The 21,809-nt window shown below is 41.9% G+C and overlaps 1 protein-coding gene across 2 annotated transcripts in view; it reads left to right on the top strand.

Moving 5' to 3' along the window:
• The window catches only part of FBN1 (fibrillin 1), a 225,988-nt gene extending 207,241 nt beyond the window's left edge, over positions 1-18,747 (top strand). Inside the window, exons 55-66 of one of the 2 annotated variants that reach the window (XR_011997378.1) lie at positions 65-196; positions 2,123-2,248; positions 2,631-2,692; positions 2,801-3,007; positions 4,631-4,756; positions 4,998-5,120; positions 7,098-7,214; positions 7,477-7,605; positions 8,378-8,497; positions 13,334-13,565; positions 16,061-16,235; positions 17,447-18,747. Coding sequence is in view for 1 of the 2 variants with exons in the window: in XM_072738473.1 (XP_072594574.1) it covers positions 65-196; positions 2,123-2,248; positions 2,801-3,007; positions 4,631-4,756; positions 4,998-5,120; positions 7,098-7,214; positions 7,477-7,605; positions 8,378-8,497; positions 13,334-13,565; positions 16,061-16,235; positions 17,447-17,836 (1,877 nt within the window). In the remaining variant the exon portion in view is untranslated. The remainder of the gene's footprint in view (positions 1-64; positions 197-2,122; positions 2,249-2,630; positions 2,693-2,800; positions 3,008-4,630; positions 4,757-4,997; positions 5,121-7,097; positions 7,215-7,476; positions 7,606-8,377; positions 8,498-13,333; positions 13,566-16,060; positions 16,236-17,446) is intronic. The other variant, XM_072738473.1, reaches the window with a different exon arrangement.
• Positions 18,748-21,809: the final 3,062 nt, after the last annotated feature.

The raw sequence follows: 21,809 nt of genomic DNA, 5'->3' as shown, positions 1-21,809 counted from the left end.
ATGCTTAAAACACAGGAAATTAATGCAGCTGCTTTTATAATTCGCGGTTGTGTGTTCTCTCCAGATGAGGATGAGTGTGAAGAGGGCAAACACGACTGTGCTGAGAAGCAGATGGAGTGCAAGAACCTCATTGGCACATACATCTGCATCTGTGGGCCTGGCTATCAGCGGAGACCTGATGGAGAGGGCTGCGTAGGTAAGGGACTCCTGTAAGTCAGAAGTAACAAGTGACAAAAGGAACCTAGATTCTGAGTCCCTGTGGGCAATGTGTTCTTCTTGGCCAGAGCCATCTTCCCTCTCTACTTCACTCATGCCACCATTTCCCTTAGAGAGCCCCTTGCCTCTTGATTACCTCTGAGTTCCACGAGCACTGTTACTCTCTCCCTGCCTCTGTTGTCAGCCCATTTCACTGCCAGGATTTGGCAGCAGGTGTCTCCTCTATTTCTTTCCTTTACTTCCTAAACTTTCTGTTGTTTCAGGGTAAGTTCTCTTCACCATACTGGAATGTCTTTCTATTGACCCAACTTTGCTGTTCGCACTCTGACACTGAATGACAGAGGCCAGGTCCCTCTGAACCAGAAATAGTTTAAGATCCCCTTAAACTAAGGGGATCTTCCTCCAGAGAGTCTCTTCTTGTCTAGAGTAGGGCCCAGACACTGGCATTTCTTAAAGCCTCCTGGTGATTGTACTGTGAAGCCTCCATTGAAAATCACAGCTCCAGACCCTGGGTTGGCAAACTACAGCCCAGGGGTCATACCCAGCCTGCTAGCCTGCTGCGTATGTTTGTAAATAATGTCATATTGCAGCGGAGCTGTAACCATCCATCTATACATCGTCCATGGCACTCTCATGCCACAATGGCAGAGCAGAATAGAGTGAAGGCAACAGAGACCTATGGCCTGCAAAACCTAAAACAGTTACAATATATAATAAAGTAATACTGTAATATCACTACAATTTAGAGTAAAAATTTCCTAACTTCTGGTTTAGATAGTCGATACAGGTGAAAATTATCAGAAAGATCCCATATGCTTCCTATTGATTTTTAATGATCAGTGACACCAGAAAAATAAATCTTATGCTATCAGCCAAGAAGCTTAAGAATCTCATTGCTGCCTAACCCTGTAAGATACAGAATTAAACAGTAATTGAAGAACAGACTTTAAAAGCACAGAAAAAGTGTTTGGACACTAGCTCTTCCAGGTTCAGTGGTTCTCAGCCTCAGTTGCACACTGGAATCACTTGGAGAACTCAGGTCCCGCCCTAGACATTCTGATTTAATTGATCAGGGGATAGCATGGGATGGGGATTTTTAGCCTATTTCAACAGCACTGTAGCTGTCATTTCCCAAGTCTGCCTCTCATAATGAGATCCCTGCCTCGGGGGTTCAGAACTATTCTACATGGCATGTACCTAAGCAAGTCTATTTATAATCTTTCTAAAAAATCATCAGATCATTCTAAGAACCTCCAGTTTGTTTTAATGCTTTTTTTTTTAAGCTGGGAGACTGGATTATTTCTCAATAATATTGTTGAAATATTACAATAAACCTAATCTATGTTGAATTGGAAGAATATGTGTAGACAAACTCTCAGGTCAGAACTGACCCATCACAGACTTATTCTGATGAAGTATAATATTCCTATAACACAGGAGCTTTTTTTTTTTCCTCCCTCACTTGAAATAATCCTTTGGGAATCTTTTATATGAACAGATACTGTAAATCTTTAATTTTTATTAAGTGAAAAACTGTACATAAAATGCTGCCATCTACATTTAAGGGTATCAGCGTGCCATCAAATATGTTTTTAAAGGACAGAGGAACACAAGTACACAGATACATGCACATATGTATTTGCTTGTATATGCGAAATCCATTTCTAGAAGGATACGTAAGAAACCGGCAGTGGCCTGGTTGCCTCCCAGGAGGGCAGTTTGGTGGCTAAGGAAGAGGGAAGGAAGGGATACTTTTGCTGAATATTCTATTATACCTTTTGAATTGGGAACCACTTTAAGAGGTTATCTCTTCACAAACTAAATTGGAAAAAAGAAAGACTCCATCCTTTGTGCAAAGGGGTAAGATGACTGCTCTTGTTCTTGCTCTTTCCATTAAACCCCACAGATGAGAATGAGTGTCAGACTAAGCCGGGGATCTGTGAGAATGGGCGCTGCCTCAACACGCGGGGGAGCTACACTTGTGAATGCAGTGACGGCTTCACCCCCAGCCCTGCCCAGGATGAGTGCCTTGGTAAGTACAGACAACAGGATGCTTTCACAACCCAACCTTCGCGCTGGATGCTTGTCACCCATATCTCTGATCTGAAAGAACAGACATTGTGAAAATTTGAGAAGGGTTCATATTTTGGAAATGACTTAATGACCGTGATGGCCCATGGGGCTTAGCACCACCCTGCAGCTAAATTCTTCCTTTGCTAATTGTATCAATGAATCACTTGTTTGGAATTTCTTTCTCCCTGCCTTTTTAAGCTTTAGGTGCTCAGGATCAGTTTCCATGTGTTTTTCTGCTCCTCTTTCTCAATAGCATGACCACTCCTCCATATTTCTGGGAGCAGAGAGAGTTGTAAACTTGCATAGGCCACTGACTGAATTTCTTGTCTTGTTTCCTTCAGACGTCATCCTTTCTCTCTTACTGCTGTTTCCAGCTTTCCCTTCTCGCTTCTTCTCACCCAGGGTAAAGTGTTACATCCTTTTTGGGTTTTATATTTAACCAAATTCTTAGTACCTTGTTACGCTCTTAAAATTCCCTAAAATCCTCTTTGCAATACAATGTCCCTTCCAGACAACCGGGAAGGGTACTGCTTCACGGAGGTGCTCCAAAACATGTGTCAGATCGGCTCAAGCAACAGGAACCCTGTCACCAAGTCTGAATGCTGCTGTGATGGAGGGAGAGGCTGGGGCCCCCACTGTGAGATCTGTCCTTTCCAGGGCACTGTGGCCTTCAAAAAACTCTGCCCCCATGGCCGCGGATTTATGACCAACGGAGCAGGTATTTCCTTTCGTTCTGATTGAAGTGAAGCAGGTAATTCACTTATGATCCAAAAATACTTGCAGGGAATCTGCTTGTTTTATGGAAAACAGTTGAGAATGTGGAATCTACAGTATAGGCTTAGGCTGAATTGCATGGTTTCCATCAACCAAAACTCTTTATTTATAGTATTTTAGGTGTTCAAGGTCTGCTTGCCAAAGTTGTGCTTGGGTCCCTGCCTCTGCATCACAAGGAATCCCTGACTTTTTAAACAGAAGTTTGTTATAAGTCAGTTATTGGTTACTCAGAATGTAATTTTTTTAGATAAACTTTGGAATAAATGATCACTAAATTCCTAGACTAGTCCACCAGTATGCATTTTAACTCATAAAATTGGCTGGAATATGCTGCATGAAAGAAATATAAACAATGCTGATATATTGGCAATTAAAACACAACTGCCTCTGGAAAAGTGCCAGCTGCTTTCACCTGGTAGACATGGAGGAGGCTGTCAGGGTGTGTGAGGTAGCTCTGGAGAGGACTGCCAGGCCCTGTGCTTCTCACCAGTAAACTGCACTGGTTTCCAGTCTCATAAAACGAACAGAGAGAGACTTCTCGAGCTCCATGGGAAGGAACTGGAAGTGAGAGGGGAGAAAGGAGAGAAAGCAGGATTTGTGTTGATGTTAGAAAGACGTGGCTAAAGGTAGAATAACAGAACTGGATGTGGTAAGACACAGACCTGGATTAGACGGGGTGACCAAAAGCAATTTATGTCTCTTCCAAAGATGTGAAAATGAGATGGTGGATGAGACCTGCTTCTCGAGACCAGGGAGGGCAGGCAAAATTACATTTCAGGGTAAATTGGAAGAGTTAGGATAAATAACATTTGTTGGTATAATATGGTTGTTTGGCAATCGAAGGCTATGAAGTCATTTGGCATTGATGCCCCAGCAAGCAGTAGGGAGCTAAATGGGTCATGATGTGAAAGGACAGTGGCTTTAGTGCTCAACAGTGCATATTGACCAGATCTTTCTCCCTGGGGTTGAACTGTGAATAAGGGTCTCTCTTCCTTATCAGGCTGTGAAAATTCAGCCCAGAGATCCAGCCCGGAGTCCTAGTGCTTCCCTCACCAAAGGAAGTTTGGTCCCATTTCCTCAGTAGTATGCAATTTGATATTTTTCAGGATTAACTTTATAGCAAAAAGAATGGAAGGAAACCTCCCTCCTTATCGTGGACATATAATATTAGAAAAAAAATGGCATTTTCTTGTCAAACAAGTCTACTGCTATGATCCATTTATGAGAGGTCAGCAGGAGGCAAGTTTGATGGCATAAGATAGAGCAAGGAGCCGGATATGCCTGGAAGAGACAGATGTCTGGGGACCCAGAAGGGAAAACTATAACTATAGAAAACTGATTATTTTTAAAGTGTTCCCCTAGCCTGATTAGTTATTATACTATCATCCAGTGCAGTTATTCATTTATTACCATTACAGATGAAATTTACACTGTCATCCCTTTGGTTTCATTTCTCAGGTCCATGAGATGTTAACACAGTTTATTAGTATTTATAGTGAGGTCACCCCCTGCATACATGCATACATGTTTCATAATGTCTTTATTTTAACTTCTGTTACATTGACAGATATTGATGAATGCAAGGTTATTCATGATGTTTGTCGAAATGGGGAGTGTGTCAACGACAGAGGATCCTATCATTGCCTATGTAAAAATGGCTACACTCCAGATATAACTGGAACTTCCTGTGTAGGTAAGTGCTCTGCTTTTGATTGGGTTTATTCTGAGGGGAAATTGTATATTATGGGAAAAAATATAAAGTCCTCAAACTGAACATCTTAAAAGGCCCTGTAATTTCATGGGAAAACATAAGACAGTGATTGCAGACAACACAGAGTTTTTTTCTTTCCTCAAAGCTGAAATTCTCTGTTAGACCCTATGGGTACTGAGCATCATTATAGATGGACAATCACACTGTATTGTTTTGATCATAGATCTGAATGAGTGCAACCAGGCACCCAAACCCTGCAATTTTATCTGCAAAAACACAGAAGGGAGTTTCCAGTGTTCCTGCCCTAAAGGCTACATCCTGCAGGAGGATGGAAGGAGCTGCAAAGGTAAAGTGAAATTTGCCTGTACCCTCTCACCTGTCTCCTGAGCATGTTTTTGCGTTCCTTGTGCATTTGAAGAATCCAGAGGCAAGCTCGCCACAGGCAAGATGTGCTTCCCTGGGTTTAGTACCTCCCTGGAATCTCCCTGCCACCCTCCTCCTAGGCTGGAAGGATGGAGGCTGAGGCCAGGAAGATCGGGGTTGGGGGTACAGTGGCAGCCTCCATCCTCATGACCCACCCCTTGGGCATCCATGGGGGCTTCCCATGATGGTCTCAGAGTGGGGCCAGGGGTCTAAGGCTCAGGTGGAGCAGATTCCTAATATATTACTTCCTTTCTGCTTTCCATTATTCTATTTATGTAATCAATTCAACAGCTACAGAGCCCAGGTCTCTGGTATTGTCCTACCTCAGATTAATTACTGCCTAGAAGACATTGTGCCCAATTAAGTAAACCCTTTGTCTAGGTTTTTGTTCTGTGAAGGAGGGCCATTCTTGCCCTCCATGATCTGATGTGAGCCATAAGTATCACAAAGAATTAAGCAGCAGCAGAACTCTATGCAGAAATCAGTCCCTCCTCAACTAGAAGTTATCTTTTGCAAAATTCTGTTGGTGTAAATTTACTCCTAGAAACATCTTCCTCAACAGTAAGAGCTTCACATATTGACTAAAGAGCACAAGACTATCAGACTTAAGGGTAACTTTGAAAATGAGGGTTTTGGAGAAGGAAAGGTAGACCAGATCTCAGAACAAATGTTGGAGCATTTCTGCCATGAAGGGTTGTCAGAGTAAAAGGAAAGTAAGAAAAGTTAAGTGATGGGGCAGAGTGAAAGTGGAGAGCAGAGGGAAGTAGGACCCTCAGCTCCATTCTTGTGTCTGCTGGAAAACGAGAATTAAGAGACCTGTAACACAGGATGACATGATGAACAATGTCTGAGGTTTTCCTATGCTGCACAAATCTTATATAATCCTGTAATTTCGGAAGAGGAAGTTGAGAGACCTACTTAAAAATTCTATCTTGGGGATCCCTGGGTGGTGCAGCGGTTTAGCGCTGCATGGAGCCTGCTTCTCCTTCTGCCTGTGTCTCTGCCTCTCTCTCTCTCTCTCTCTTTCTCTGTTGTCTCTCATGAATAAATAAATAAAATCTTTAAAAAAAATATGACTATCTTAATAAAGTTGTTTACACCCTTGTTCTTCTTACACATAGAACTTAATCTCCATCTGTGCATCACAGTGAGCTCTGGGCAGTGTGAGGCTATAACTCAGAGCTATAAACTTACTCATGTAAATAGAGAACCAAATTAAAGAGAAAATATCTCTCAGTGTGTATATTATCTATGCCAAGCAAAACAAATTTACAGTCTTTTTCTAGCCTGTGGGGAGAAAATCCTCAGAAAGGTCTAGCAATTAATAGATGAAAAATGGAAATTAAATATATAGAGGTAACATTGTCTTTTCACAACGTATCAAACACACCAGTGATGTGTGTTTATGGGTTCCAGAGTGAGCAGAGAAGCAACACGATTCCTACAGATCCCCTCAAAACATAAGGCCCTTCCTCCTGCTGTTCTCATGACATCTAGAGTCTTCCACATACTTGGCTTGTTGAACTGAAGATCAAACCCAGTGGTACAGATACATGTACTATGAAAACTGACAGGAAAGAGGCTCAAAGGATGCCCAGGGGAGATGTGGGACCAGCACTTCCCCCATGAGAGCCGGGTAGGATCCAGATAAGAGGAGACAAGGGGAAACAAGATGTTCCTGGAGGTGAGAACAGCAGCAAGTGCCGCTGTTCTCAACATGTTGTAGTTAGAAAACGGGTAAGAAATCACTGAGCTGTCTCTCTCACCTGTGTGTCTCTTCTGGCCAGGGTTGAGACATACAAGTCAGAAACTCGGAACTACTTCCTAGGGCTATGGGTAGGTACCTGTGCTAGCAGTTCAACTCTAATACTCATATTACTTGGTTGTTTTTTTTTAATAGATCTTGATGAATGTGCCACTAAGCAGCACAACTGCCAGTTCCTGTGTGTTAACACCATTGGCAGCTTCACTTGTAAATGTCCTCCCGGATTTACACAACACCATACTGCCTGCATTGGTAAGTGGGAGAGAAGAAAACTCGAGAGGAAAGGTAGCTACTCCTTTAAGGAATCATTCTCTGGTTCCTCTGCTGTTGGAAGAAGATGATAAAGGAGTCAAAAAAGAAGATGTGTGTGTGTATGCCTGCACGCACCTGTACGTGAAAAGTTACTGGCCTTATTTGACCTTTTTCTGAGTGAATCGTCCCTCTCTCTTCCCTTTCAACAACACAAAGAGAGCTTCAGTGAACTTTAATTCTCTTCCCTCATTGCTTCTTATAGATAACAATGAATGCACTTCGGACATCAACTTGTGTGGGTCTAAGGGTATTTGCCAGAATACTCCAGGGAGCTTCACCTGTGAATGCCAGCGGGGATTCTCACTCGATCAGAGTGGTGCCAGCTGTGAAGGTGGGTAGGGTCCTCAGCCAGATGCAGCTGCTAAGTCCCGGTGGAGGTAGTCTGTGACGTTCAGAACCTTCAACATCATCCTCTAAGAGATACCAGAACTAAGCAGAGGGAGAACACCCAACTGAAGATGGGAAATATTTCATGGGGTTGGCACAGGTGTCCTATCTTAGAGACCCATCTTTTGTCTCATGCTTGATCATGTCTATAACATGTGCCTTTCCTCAACTTATCAAGGCCATTTCTACTCCATTAGTAATGTAATATAATAGGGCATGAATTAGTCCAGAAAAATAGCTAGGTTCCCAAATTTGATTCATTAATATTCTAGTCATTAGATCCAGATCCATAAAAGGATTCCCCTAATGTGGATTAAATAAATGAAGAAGGACTCCTGTGATAATATGTAATTAAAATTTAAATTTTTTAAATTTCCTTTTTGTATTGACATCTTTTAGTCTCTAATCCCGGCACAAATAAGCAAATACAAATAATTTACACAGCTATCCTATAGAGTGCTCTTGTGCCTTCCGTTAATGTTGCCATCATTTTCATTTGTAGACTTTACCGGGAATATCTGAATGTCTTTCTCCTTGGATTTATCAAAACCTCCAGAGCACATATTCTTGTAGTGTTGGTGGTAAAATAATTTTTAGTGGTCAGATTTCTTATTAAAATCACCTTTCCCATTAGTGTGCCTATAAATGTTGCTTCTAAGAACAACTCTGAGACAAGGGTTGATGTGGCTTAAAGGCGGCTCTACCTTTGTTTTCAGATGTGGATGAGTGTGAAGGAAACCATCGCTGCCAGCACGGCTGCCAGAACATCATCGGAGGCTACAGGTGCAGCTGCCCCCAGGGCTATCTCCAGCACTACCAATGGAACCAGTGTGTTGGCAAGTAGTTTTTCCTTGTTACTAAGACAAATCACTACTGGCTCCCATGAGTCAAAATAGTGCTTTCTTTCTGAAAACTTTAAACTTGTCATTAAATCAACAGATAGTCATTTAAAATTGCCCCAACCTGGTTGAAACCAGAGAGTTACAGCCTTTGCAAAATAGTAAACTGAGGAGAAAAAAATGATAAAAAATACTTTGAGAATATTGGAAATGAAATGCCCGTAGAATTCCTTCACTCTCAGTACCCCTGACACCCCTGCTCTTCTGCTGCATGTAGTCACTGGCCTACACTGGAGTTCTCTTCACATGAGGGCCAACAGAGTTCCTACCTCTAACTGAAAAATATCAGCCAGCCAAAGGCTATTTTGAGTGACTTTTGGCCTGCAGACAGAGAAGTCCCATTCAGCTCTACACACCTTTTGGGGCAGAGTGCAAGCAGCACACATGGCAAGTTTGTTCAGGTTGCTGAAAATTCTTTTGAAAATTAAGGGAGACCCACAGATTCATTAAATTGAAATTATGTCATTTTTGATTCCATAATGTCATGGGAAAGTCAGTCTTAGAGTGCATCAGAGAATCCAAGCACTCTGAGTTTAGAGGGACCTCAGATCCATCTAGCCCAAGCTCTTAATTTTACTATAAAAACCTGGAATCCCAAGGAAGAAAATTAATCTGTCCTTAATCCTGGTTGTGGCACACCTGGAGCTAGAACCCCAGATTCTTAACTTCCTGATTTAGGACTGCCTTTCAAGTGTCATGTTCACTCTTTTTTTTTTTTTTTTTCATTCAAGTATCTACGCCACACCACGGTGAAGCTCGTGCTCAGATAACCTGTTCTAGCTGCCACACACCTGGGTATAGAGCCCTCCTTAGCAAAGACACAAGGATTACCACTTCCTGGGTGCTGCTCCACTGCTCAGTGCTTCGCTTTATTCCAAATGAAGATGCATTTTGTGTGTTTTCATTTATCAAAACTGCATCTCTCTCATTTGGTTTGATACTTTTCAAGACACAGTTTTGTAGGAGTGAGTAGGATTGGCTAAAATGATGTCAGCGCTGGGAAAGTTTAGACTACACAACTTACTGACCAGCCCTCCTTTCCTCTTCTTACCTTCAGTCTGGGGATAGTGGAGATGGACAGGTCATGTCCTCATTGCCCGGAGATTCTACTTTGGCCCCTTGAAGATCATCCCCCAGCTGGGTGTTCTAGAATAAATTAAGAAGTTGGAAGAGGCTTAGGGGTTTTTGATGCCTGAGAGATACTAGCCCAAACTGTGCTCATAACTCTTAAGAATTATAGCTATCCAAAATGAGTGTTGCCTTGAGCCAGAATGGCTTTCCTGAGCCATGCAGAGCAGAGCAGATCTTTTGGACCAGACGTCTCTGGATTCTCAGTCCTGGGCAGCCAGAATTTCACTCTTAGAAGATGGATGGGTTTGGGGTCAGGGGCCACTGGATCTCATTGTTTTGTAGAAAATATCAAGCTTGCAGCTGCAGTTGGAGTTGAGCCAGAGAAAATTTGTAAAGAAAGCCCATCCTACATTCTGGAATTCTCCTAGCGGTCCTCTTCACACCATAGCTAACACATGCTCTGCAAGCCTAATGCTGTAGCTTTTGATTTAAGAGGACAGAGTTGATAGGTTTCAGTCTGTTTCTAAGGAGGGTTTTTTGGAGAATCTAATGTTTCAATAAAATTAAAATGTCTCTCTTTATAAAAAGGACAAAACCCTCCCCAATTTTTTAAAGATTTTATTTATTCATGAGAGACAAACAGAGAGAGGCAGAGACATAGGCAGAGGGAGAAGCAGGCTCCCTGCGGGGAGCCTGATGCTGGACTTGATCCCAGGACCCCGGAATCATGACCTGAGCCAAAGGCAGATGCTCAACCCTGAGCCACCCAGGTGTCCCAACCCTCCCCAATTTTAAGTACTGACTGAGAGTAAAAGATTTTGGAGTACAGAAAAATTGCTCCGGGAGCCATTTGCTCTGGAGTGCACAGGATGAAAATGGTCAGAATAGGGCAAAGCGTGTGAAACAAATCGTGTTTGCACATTGATGAGCAGGATAAGTGCACAGACTCTTTTCAAGCTGTAAACATTGAACATTTGCCAATTTCTTATCTTAATCCCTGCTCTGCTTGACCCCAGCTCTCTCATGCCGATAAGCAAGTTTAATTTAAACTTTGTTAGATTCTCAGAGAGTTTAGAAGAAAAAAAAAAGTAAAATAGAAAAGAATGTGAAAGGGGAGGGGAGAGTTCTTGACTGGGATGGATATTTATAGTAATGCAGATAGATGCCCAAAGCTAGAAAGAGCCTTAGAGATTATCTAGTCTGACCTCATTCCTGAAATATAAATCTTTCCCTAACCTCCCCAGTTATCCGAGTTTGACTTGAATACCATCTGGAAGGGCATTCTTTTTCTTCCAAGAAAGCCCAAATTTTGTATAGAAAAACTTTAATTCTTAGAAACATTTTTTTTTCATAGAAAATTACCTGCCCCCCCCCCCCACTTCTAAACATTGGTCCTATTTTTGTCCTTTGGAACAATATGGAATGAATCTAAGTTTTATATTGATGGGTCTTATCCTACATATACAGACATGGGCTGCCTTAGAGGTTTATCTATCAGAGTCCCAGCAGGAAACCGATGGCTGAGTCCAATTAAAAGCACAGGATGAAGGAGAAGAGCCTGTTGATGCTCCATACAGGTCAGCTTCTGGGAGCTGAGGGCGGGTGAAAAGTCAGGAGATAGACATGGAGGGGCAAGGAGAAGATATCCAGCCCAGGGATAGTCTTTCCACCAAAGGAAGCACCCTCAGCTCCTCATTCATTCTTTGGTGCCCATGATCTCCATTAGATCTATTACATGTTTCATTTCTGCCTTAAAGTAAGGGGAAAAGAACAAAGGCAGTGGCATATTTAATTATTTCTGTAGGATCCTGAAGTCTAAATGACCTTGGGTGGACACTTGAGAGTCCTTGGATATAAAGGATCCTCAAACAGACCTGTCACTAGGCACTGACTATAGCAGGCAGTTCAGTGAATGGCTTTCTTATTGTGTATTTATTCCTTCCACATGGGAAAGAAGGAGGGAAGGAGAGATCGGAAAAGGAGAGAGAGGGAAAGAGGGAGGAAAGGAAGGAAGGGAGGGAGGAAAGAAGGAAGAATATTATACATATGCAAGCACCCTGCCCCCACCATTTTTACCCACCTGTTCTTCTAATTTAAGAACAGGTATTTTCGGGGTGTCTGGGTGGCTCAGTTGGTTAAGCATCCAACTCTTGGTCTCAGCTCAGGTCTTGATCTGAGTCATGAGTTCAAGCCCCACATTGGGCTCCATGCTGGGCATGGAGCCTACAGAAGGAAGGAGGAAAGGGAAAGGGAAAAGAAAAGTACAGATGTTTTCTTAGAAACAGTTTTGTTTTTTATAAATGAATCAAAAAAGGTGAAACCAACTAAAAGACAAAGGAAGTACCAGTTTAAATGGTGCAGAGTCTCTTGAGAGACACTGACAAAAAGGCAAACACATGGCTTCTGCCATCAGACAGACCTTGGGTGTGCATCTCTGCTCAGCTGCTGCTGTTGGGAGATTTCAGAGAGGCTCCCAGGGCCTTACTTTCATCATCTGTAAAACAGGGATTATAATACCTACTGCCCGTGTTTGTTGGAAAGGTTGAGTAATGAATGGGAAGCACCTCATACTCTGTCGTGCAATGGTCATCTAACAAACATTAGTTACAAAAATGAAATAAATAAAAGTTAGTTACATTTACCCTCCCCCTTCCATTGGCAGTGTTTGCTCAGTGAAGGTAAGGCCAATGGATGTGCATTCAAATGAATATATGCTTGAAAATGGGCTTTGGCAACTAAGGAATGTTTTACCAGCAAGCTTCCAACCTGTCCTACGAAGGCAGGCCTACAAAAATATATTAGAGATTTCAAAAAGGTATAATTTAGAAATAGCGAGATACTCAAGGTTTTCTCCCTCAAGTTGATTTTTTATAGTTCGATTTCTTTTTCCTGCTTTTTACTGTCAGACTTGGCAGGTGCCTACGGGTAGCCAGTCCTGCAGCATCTGTCTCTATTGTGGGTTTTTTCCAATTATTGCTCGTGAAGTCTGCACTGAATTTCTTCCAGCCATACTTTGCTTTAGACACGGCCCAGACACTCTGGGCAGGAGGCTGGTTTGGATAAGGGGGGGCCCATTCAGAGATGGGAGCAGACATACCAGAAGGCACTATTCATCCCCAGGACAAGCACCTGGGGGCTTTTGCAGATTTTTGCAAAGGAAGTGCAAGTGGGGCAGACACTTCCTGCAGGATGTCAGCCCTTGCCAGCCCTGCACATCCTGAAAAAGGACTGGGAAAGCAGCCTCTAGGAGTATGGTTGGTCTCTGCTTTGGAGATTGTCGTCCCGTTCACGGAGAGCTGGAAGGCTCCTTCCCTCCCACCCCGAACCTTGAACCTTAGCTCCAAACGAGATCCACGTGCTTCACAGAAGGCTCATGTGGAGCGGAACATACTAGTGTTGGCTTCAAATGAGACCTGGAATTTGTCGGTCCTTGGCATGCCATCCTCTAATGCACTCCACCTGGTACATTTGACCTCATCGACCACGTTTGCTCACCACGTGGCAAGAGGCCACATCCATTTCCACATCTCTCTCTCTCTCTCTCTCTCTCTCTCTCTCTCTCTCTCTCTCGTCCCTCTCCCCACCCACCTCGGCCTGCCCTACCTTCCTGAGAGTGCTAGCTGAGGGCCAGCTGGCTGGCAGTCCCTGATGGAAATGCCTGGCTGGTGTCACACATGCCGTGTGTTCTGGTTTTCCCTGCAGATGAAAACGAATGCCTCAGCGCACACATTTGTGGAGGAGCCTCCTGTCACAACACCCTGGGCAGCTACAAGTGCATGTGCCCCGCCGGCTTCCAGTATGAACAGTTCAGTGGAGGGTGCCAAGACATCAACGAATGTGGCTCTGCACAAGCCCCCTGCAGCTATGGATGCTCCAATACTGAGGGTGGCTACCTGTGTGGCTGTCCGCCTGGTTACTTCCGAATAGGCCAGGGGTAAGCGCTGCTCTTCCTGTTTGTGGCTAAAGGCTCTCTTGCTCCTGATTTCCTGAAGTATATGTAATTCCCAGTGACCCATCCTAGTTGAGGAAAACCATGCTTTTTATAATCCTAGAGTGCATTTGGTTAGCTCTGCAATGGTTTTAGGCTATTTCATGTGAAAGGAGGCATCAAGATTTCTGGAAATTCATGGACTATGAAACTAATTGTAAATACCTTGATATATGTTTCTCTTTCTCATTCTCTTAATCTTCTTGTTGAAAATTGATTTCTCCAAAATGCAGGGGCTGACCCATGCCAAAACTGGACTCACACTGCACACTGCTGATCCCCCTCTTCTCCTGGGGCAAGCAGGATTCTGACTTGACATGAAATGCCTTCTCATCCTTCTACTCTTAGAATAAATCACAAAGATACCTGGTTTTTAAAATATATCTTATACCTCAGACTTAAGTTTACATTAAGAACTACTCAAAGAGCATGAAATATGAGAGTTAAAATAATTACGGTCTTCTCTAGGTAGAATACTTCACCACATTGTATGTGTGAGTGTTGGGGAAGGGAAGAGACATTTTTATTTTACTCAGTAATTTGAAAGTTTAGTGGCGAGTTTTCAAATATAGGTCTTCTTTCCCCTCTGAATTCATCTAGACTTGATGTCCATGTAGTTTTGTCTGTCCTGTTAAGGATTTCAATTTTTACCTTTTTCTTTAGGAACACACAGACATGAAATATACATGCACACGTATGCAACCACACATACACATATATACAACCCACAAAATCACGTATTCCATAGTACAGGTACATGTATATATCAAGTTAATTTAATTTAGTGGCCTTTGATTTCTTGACACACAAACCTCAAGTGATTCATTTTGGGTCCATATAGGCTTGAAGGTAAAAGAATGTTTCATGGGAAGCACACAGAATGCCAGCAATAGGACACAAATTCCCAGATGTTTGTGTCTGGCTCTCAGTAGACTCATTCTTTATAAGTTGAATGCCAGAACCATTTTCCCAGCAAAAATTGTGACACTCCAAACTGGCTTCTGGCCAGTGGGACTTTGTAGTCACACTTCTTGTAAGTGCTGTTCAAGGGATACGAAAATACTGGAAAGGAGTTCTGAGAAAAGAAGCAAAGCATACAAATTTGAGGTTTTCCTTCTAATAACTTAATCATTATGTGAATGTATACATACACACATGATGAGCATTCATCATTTCATCCATTTTATTGTTTTTGCATGTTTCATGCTACAAGATGAAAGAAGAGGAAAGGAAATGTATTGGGCTCTGGCTGGATTGCAGAAAATAGTAGGAGCCCATATATTGCTGAAAACACAAAAAAGATTCTACTTAAAAAAAAAGATTCTGCTTATTGGCATTATATTTTGAATCTTAAGGGCATAAAGGAAAATGGGTTATAAGAAAATAGGCCAACTAATATAGAAAAAGAGAGATATTTGGTCTTCATTATGACCTATTAATAGAAATCTAACCATTTGTAACCGTTTGGGCTTCTTTATAAATCACTAGAGTGGACCCTGCCCCAAAATAAAGACTTTTAGGATCATTCAGATATTTCAACACATTTTGAAAGAGGAGCCTGGTAAATACATTCCAAGAGGCCTATGAAATAGTAAGCAGAATAACAAAACAAGGTACTTGTGAAACATGCAAGCCTCCCTCTGTAATTTGGCTTTGATAACTGAAAGGCAAAGAAAAACAGCTGAACTAGTTCTCTCTTGGGCATGGGTTTGTTTATCCAGCCTCACATGAGTCAGAGCCAATGGCCCTAGTGGTTTTGAATGACTTGAAACAATTTCCCACAGTTGGGCAAGCTCTGATACATGCATCTTACACATTACACATCTTTACAGTTTGTGTCTAAGTCAACTTCAGTTCTACCTAGAACTTTATATTTTCAGTACCTTCAGCCATAGTGAGTGGTCAAATAGAAGAAATTGCTCAGAAGCTGGAGTGATGAAAGCTGATGATTGTGGTTGTGGAAAGGGAGGCAGCAGTGATGGGGTCAGTGAAGCAGGAAGAGGGCAAGGAGCTCAATAGTAGTGGCTCATACCTTTCTCACTTTCTGGTTCATAAAAAGAAGACGTTTTCCTTTAACCTTCCAATTCACATGGGCTCCCTCACCCCCCATTATTCCCCTGTTTCCACTCCATGTCCCCTCTCTGGCATAAGGACAGCAAATACCTGCCACAGTCAGGTTCAGAAATGAAGGGGAATATCAATATGTGACACAGGACCTTGAGAGATAGTAGAAAGAAATCAGCCAACCCCAGGAACTGGGACTCAGAACCTAAACACAGAGGACTTTATGTGGCTATCAGAACCAGCGTATCACCTAATGAACAAGAATCAATGGCTAAATGTCACTAGGTGGGGGTCCATGCTTCACCAGAACTCTTGTACCTCCTCCCATATCTCCCAGTTCTAATGAAAAAGGGCTGTGTTCCTCCCTTCCTCTATAGGCACTGTGTTTCTGGAATTGGCATGGGCCGAGGAGGCTCGGAGCCACCTGCCAGTGGTGAAATGGATGACAATTCTCTCTCCCCGGAGGCTTGCTATGAGTGTAAGATCAATGGCTACCCCAAACGAGGCAGGAAACGGAGAAGTGCAAACGAAACAGATGCCTCCAACATTGAGGTGGGTCAGAAGGTGGTTTCTCCTGATGTCTTCTGTTGCAGAAGAGCTTTCCAGATTCCTGTGGTTTCCTCCAAGGATGTTCCAAAGTGTGAAAAAGCTCCCTGGGGAGAAAATCCAGACATTCCCTGAGCTCTAGGCTACATTTTACAAGAGTCTGTGGGACTCTCTGGAGTTTCTTGCTGCTTTTAGGGAGTGGCCACTCGAAGGTTTTCACATACTTGCTCATTTCCTCTGTCTCGCCAAAGAGAAAGTCAAACACCCACCCAAAGTCTGCTGAAAGGAAAGGTCTGAGCTCCAGGACAGCAAGTGGGCAGAATAGTGAAGTGACATAGTGCTCTATCCATAGGGACGCCAAGTTCTGAAAGCTAGAGGCTCCTCTACTGAAAAGAGCCATGTGGAGTGTGAGGGAACTTGGATTCTAGACAAAAACAACATGGGAGCTCAAGCAGCCTGGTTTTCTTTGCCTACGGCTGCTACAGCCTTTCAGTCAACTCAGAAAGGCACAGATATTCACCCAGACCTCTGGCTCCAGGCCCAGAGAATCCTGCACATGTGGTCCCAGAGAGGCAAGCAAGAAGCCAGGTGAAAAGCATTGAATATTAGCAGATCATCAAAGTCAGGAAGTAGGTTCATAGGCGTGTCCTTCAGAGGGGATGCTTTTGCGTCAGTGAACAAAATTGAAATAGACTGGTTCTTTCTTAGCATCAGTTGCTTCAACCCATCCGCTGTGGTTTGGGAAATGAGATAAGTCTACGGAAAGAAAATAGTCTATGAAAACAGTGGTTTTCGAACTTGAGCATGCATCAGAATCATCTGGAAGACTTGTTAAAATGGATTGCTGGGAGACACCCCCAGGGTTTCTGATTCAGTAGGTCTCAGGGGGCACCAGGAATCCTGTGTTTCTAACAGATTCCCAGGTGATGCTTATGGTCCAGGGAGCACACTTTGAGACCCACTACATGAGAAGACCTCCAGCTAACTACTTGACTTCCAAACTTGACATCAGTTAAATAGTTTTTTTAATATTATAAGCATGTGCCAACTTAATGGATTTGTGACTTAAACAGTGTTTTATGAGAATAGGCATTTTTGACACGGTGTATACAACCTGAGCAGAACGTGGTATTAGCCTGAGATTCGAGTCACTTTTTCTTTAAGATGAGAAATGAGTGGCATATTTACCTTTAACCCATTGCCATGTGTCTTTCCAGGACCAGCCTGAGAGAGATACCAATGTGAGTCTTGCAAGTTGGGACATTGAGAAGACAGCCGTGTTCGCGTTTAATATTTCCCACATCAGTAACAAGGTCCGAATCCTAGAGCTCCTCCCGGCCCTGACGACTCTGACAAATCACAACAAATACTTGATTGAATCTGGAAATGAAAATGGCTTCTTTAAAATCAACCAAAAGGAAGGGATCAGCTACCTCCACTTCACCAAGAAGAAGCCAGTGGCTGGAACCTATTCATTACAAATCAGTAGTACTCCACTTTATAAAAGGAAAGAACTTAATCAGCTAGAAGATAAATATGACAAAGACTACCTCAGTGGTGAACTGGGTGATAATCTGAAGATGAAAATTCAGATTTTGCTTCATTAATTCACCATACAGAGACCAAATAATTAAAAAAACAAAGATAGATAGGTAGAACGGATTTTTCCCCCAATCAGAATCTTCATATCATAGGTACAATCTTTCACCAAATAAATTTCTATAAATTAGCACTATTCTTGTATTACAAAAAGCAAGGTACAGGTGACTACCCTAGTTCAAAACAACCACTTTCTCAGGCTTCTCATGTGTGTAGCTGAGCTACCTTGTCATATGTGTTGATTCTTGAAAACTGGGACACGTATTTGCATTGGGGGTCAGCCCTTCACGCTGACGCGCCAGCCTTCTAGCAGATGTACAGGAATGTGCTTTCAATCGGTGGACTGTCTTATTTTTTCAAATTTTTAAACTTTGCTTCTCCAAACACGAGTACTAGGTTGGCCAATTATAATATCTATTTGGTGCTAGTAAATTCTCAAACTAGATTTATAAATGCACTGTAATATTTACACAACTTAGAAACCAAATTACAAGTATTCAGTTCAAATACTTCATTAATTTCAATCAACCAAAGTTAGTTCAGTAGCTTATCTCAGTTATGAGTATAATACATTACATGTAAATTAAGTGTGTGTATACTGTAATCGTGCTATTTTTTATCATTGAAACATGTATAAACTAGAATAATAATGCCCTTAATGTGAGGGTTTGTAATGGTGCTTATTAAGACCAAAGACTTGTTAAATGTATACACCAAGTGGTAAGGAAATTTCTGTGACTGGCCCACACGTGCATGGAGGTCTGGGAGGACCAAGAACCAGCCTCAGCAGCCAGAGGATCACCAGTGCATCCTTCATCACACCTGTGCAATATGCCAAGACTACCCTCGGTCATTCCTATCAACAAGGGGTCCATGTCATAAATGTCACAATAAAACAGTCTCTCTTTTTTTTAGTGTACCCTTGGCTTTGTGTTCTTGCATGGATGTGGGATTTGAGGGGGGCATTCTGGAGGCGAAATAATGTTTCTCAAGCTTAGATGATCCTGGGCATGGTAGTCACCGCTTCAGAAGGTGCCAGATGAATAACCGCTAGCAGAAAAATTATATTTGAGTTAGTCCTTGTTCTATTCATTAGAAACACTGGAGTACTTCTCACCAGGAAGAAACTGACATTGTAGCATCATTTCTAAAACACGACCTAATTAATCCTGTGATTTTTAGAGCACTAGATTTAAGTATCTTAAGATCCCAAGTTTGGTCATTGTCTTAGAGCACATGTATTTCATTATAAAAGATTGATCATGCCCTCTCCCCACACACACAGTGTTGGCAAACCTTAGGTGCTCCATCCTTTTCCCCCCTGAACATCTGTTGTTAGGGCTAGTCTAATGACAAAAGGAGAATCCCCAATTGAATGGGTTCTAGCTCTTGTTTTTTTACTGTCCTGATTTCAAAATGCTGTTTTAAATGCAATATTGAATCCTGAACAGTTAAGCTCACTGAACTGATATGAAATAATTCCTATAATCCCCAAGGACAGTAAGGTGAGGGGTGGTGAAAATAAAGGTGAAATTCATTTGCTGCACGAAGGGGGAAGAAACGATACAGAACAAAGGAAAAGTCCTCTCAACATCTTCAAAAAACCACATTAAAGACAATAGAGTATGTGTGTTCCATCTTATTCCAGAAGACAAAACTCAGTTGCAATGAAGTTGACCTTAACACACACCTTCCTCACTATTGAGCTAGCCACTGAGGGACAGGTTTCCTGTGATGTGGTGAGCTGTCACTCTTTAGAGGGCTCCAGTCTAGGCATAATGGCAGTCAGTGGACAAGATGCTTTCTTCTACCTAACAGGCCATGAATATCTTGAAGGTTTTTTTTGTATCTCTGATTTTGCCATCCAAAAAATCTTGCTCGTAATAGGTGCTAAATAGAAATGAATCAAATGACTATTTTGGAAGCAATTTGTACCTTGGTTAGGAAGTGAAATATGACTCAAAATTTCCTTGTAACTCTGTGCCTGTGGGTCTGCGATAGATGTGTACTAAAGTTGTTAGAAAAGAATATATAGCATATGGTAAACAACAGTTTGCATTCGGAAAACGTCTTTGATAATTTAACCAAAACTGCATTATATTCAATAATGGATTCTCTTTATAACAAACAACAGAAGAATATAGAGTTGGCACATGGTAGATCACTTTGATATTTTTAATAGTCTCAGTCTGGATTTTATTTATTTCAGAGCCAACAATTTTCAACAGCATATTTTCCATGTTTCTGTCTGTAACAAAACATTTTCCTCATTGTTCCATTGTAAATATTCCTCTTGTTGGAACCCCTTTTGAATCCTGAGATTTAAACCTGTACCTTTTTAATTGTCTGTGACCTTTCAATTTTACTTTCAGTGGTTGACGAACTTGGTTCTGTAAATCTCTCAGAAGCTTGAAAACGTCTCGTCTCTACCCCCCAGCCCATTCCATTTGCCAATAATTATTTTGTAAGTAAGGCTGAAATGAACTCAGCTGGCCTTGTGAAATGTTTAAACTTGCACAAACAACTACATTTTTGTTCAACAAATAGCACTTTACTCAGCCAAAATTGCTTTGGACATTGCCATTACAAATACTGTTAAACTTCAGAAATCATGTTTGTAAATTAGATGAGCCAAAATAAAGGACAATTAGGTTGATACTATACTAAAAGTTACATACCTATAAATTGTTGGGAAATTTTTAGATCATTGTTTTGTCCACAGAATGTACTTTATTGTGATTTTTAACTGTAGTTCTTAGAGATCTATCAAATGTCATTGTTGCATGGTTTAAGGACCTTGTTTTTAAATGCTAGAGGACTATTGCTGGGAGGATTAATTTTCACTCACAGACCTGGAGACAGTTATTTTCCCCTTGCCAATTTTAAATAACACTTTGCAAAAAGAAAAAAAAAAGAGCAGCAGCAAACCGATTTACTTCATTAAACGTTTTAAAACCCAATGAACACCAATAAAAATTAATAAAAAAAAAAAAAAACCCAATGTGAGCCTAACGTTATATTGTTAGGAATGGATTCTCAGTACACTGAGTTTAGGGTTAGAGAGAAACAAGAAGTCTGTGAATTTGACTTTGCAGATCCCTATGTGTATCCATGACTGGGCTCACTGACAGGTCTGGGTCTCAGTGAAAGGTTCTGACATTCTCACAAATGTCTGTATAAACATGAGGGTCTTGTATATTTGACACCTGACATACATTTGACAGGACCTGGCAATATCACAAAATCTGTTCTTTCAGATAACTGCTAATGAATCCAAAATGGTTTTTCTGGCACACAAAGTCATAAACCTCTTTTTAGGACATGGGCTGTTTTGCATCCTCGAGCCAAGCCTGAATCATGACCTCTAACAAACGGACATCAATTTCATTTTTACTATTGGACAGTGGAAGGTGCATTCTTTTTAAATGAATGAAGTTGTAGCAGGTAAGTGGGTCTGATTTCCTGCTAGCTTAACTCTCCTCATTTTGTCCACTCTTGTTTTCTTCCACGGAGAGTTATATCCATCGTTATTTCTTCTAATCCCTGTGACTATTGCCATTTTGTAAATAACTGCAGCACTGCCCTCTCTGGGCTCCCTATTGCCCCTCGTGGGTTAGTTGTAGGGTCAGTTAGAAGGTCTCATGATCACTCTTCTAGTTGGAAGTGAAGCAGCACCAGGCAGCGAGTCTCAGGAGAGAGCCACACAGCTCCATGCAGCAGTCTCTTCCATAGCCGGCCCGGGGTATTCCTTGCAGCCCAGCGGGGAGTTAATAGAAATCAGAACAGGTCTGTTTCCTCTCCAACATAAAATTGTCTCGGGGAGAAAATTAAATCAAACCTAATTGTTTCAGCTTTTTCTTCTCCTGGAAGTAGAGATATGGAAAACATCCTGGTGATCATCACACATTTCATTGATCCCACCAGCCCATGGCCAGAAAGAGGTCACACACCCCTGTGGTTGTGTCTGCATGGTGAGCTCTG

Source organism: Vulpes vulpes, chromosome 15, assembly GCF_048418805.1.
Source record: "Vulpes vulpes isolate BD-2025 chromosome 15, VulVul3, whole genome shotgun sequence".
Classification (NCBI taxonomy): domain Eukaryota; kingdom Metazoa; phylum Chordata; class Mammalia; order Carnivora; family Canidae; genus Vulpes; species Vulpes vulpes.
The sequence above is the reverse complement of the archived record's forward strand: the minus strand, read 5'-3'. Positions and strand labels throughout refer to the sequence as shown.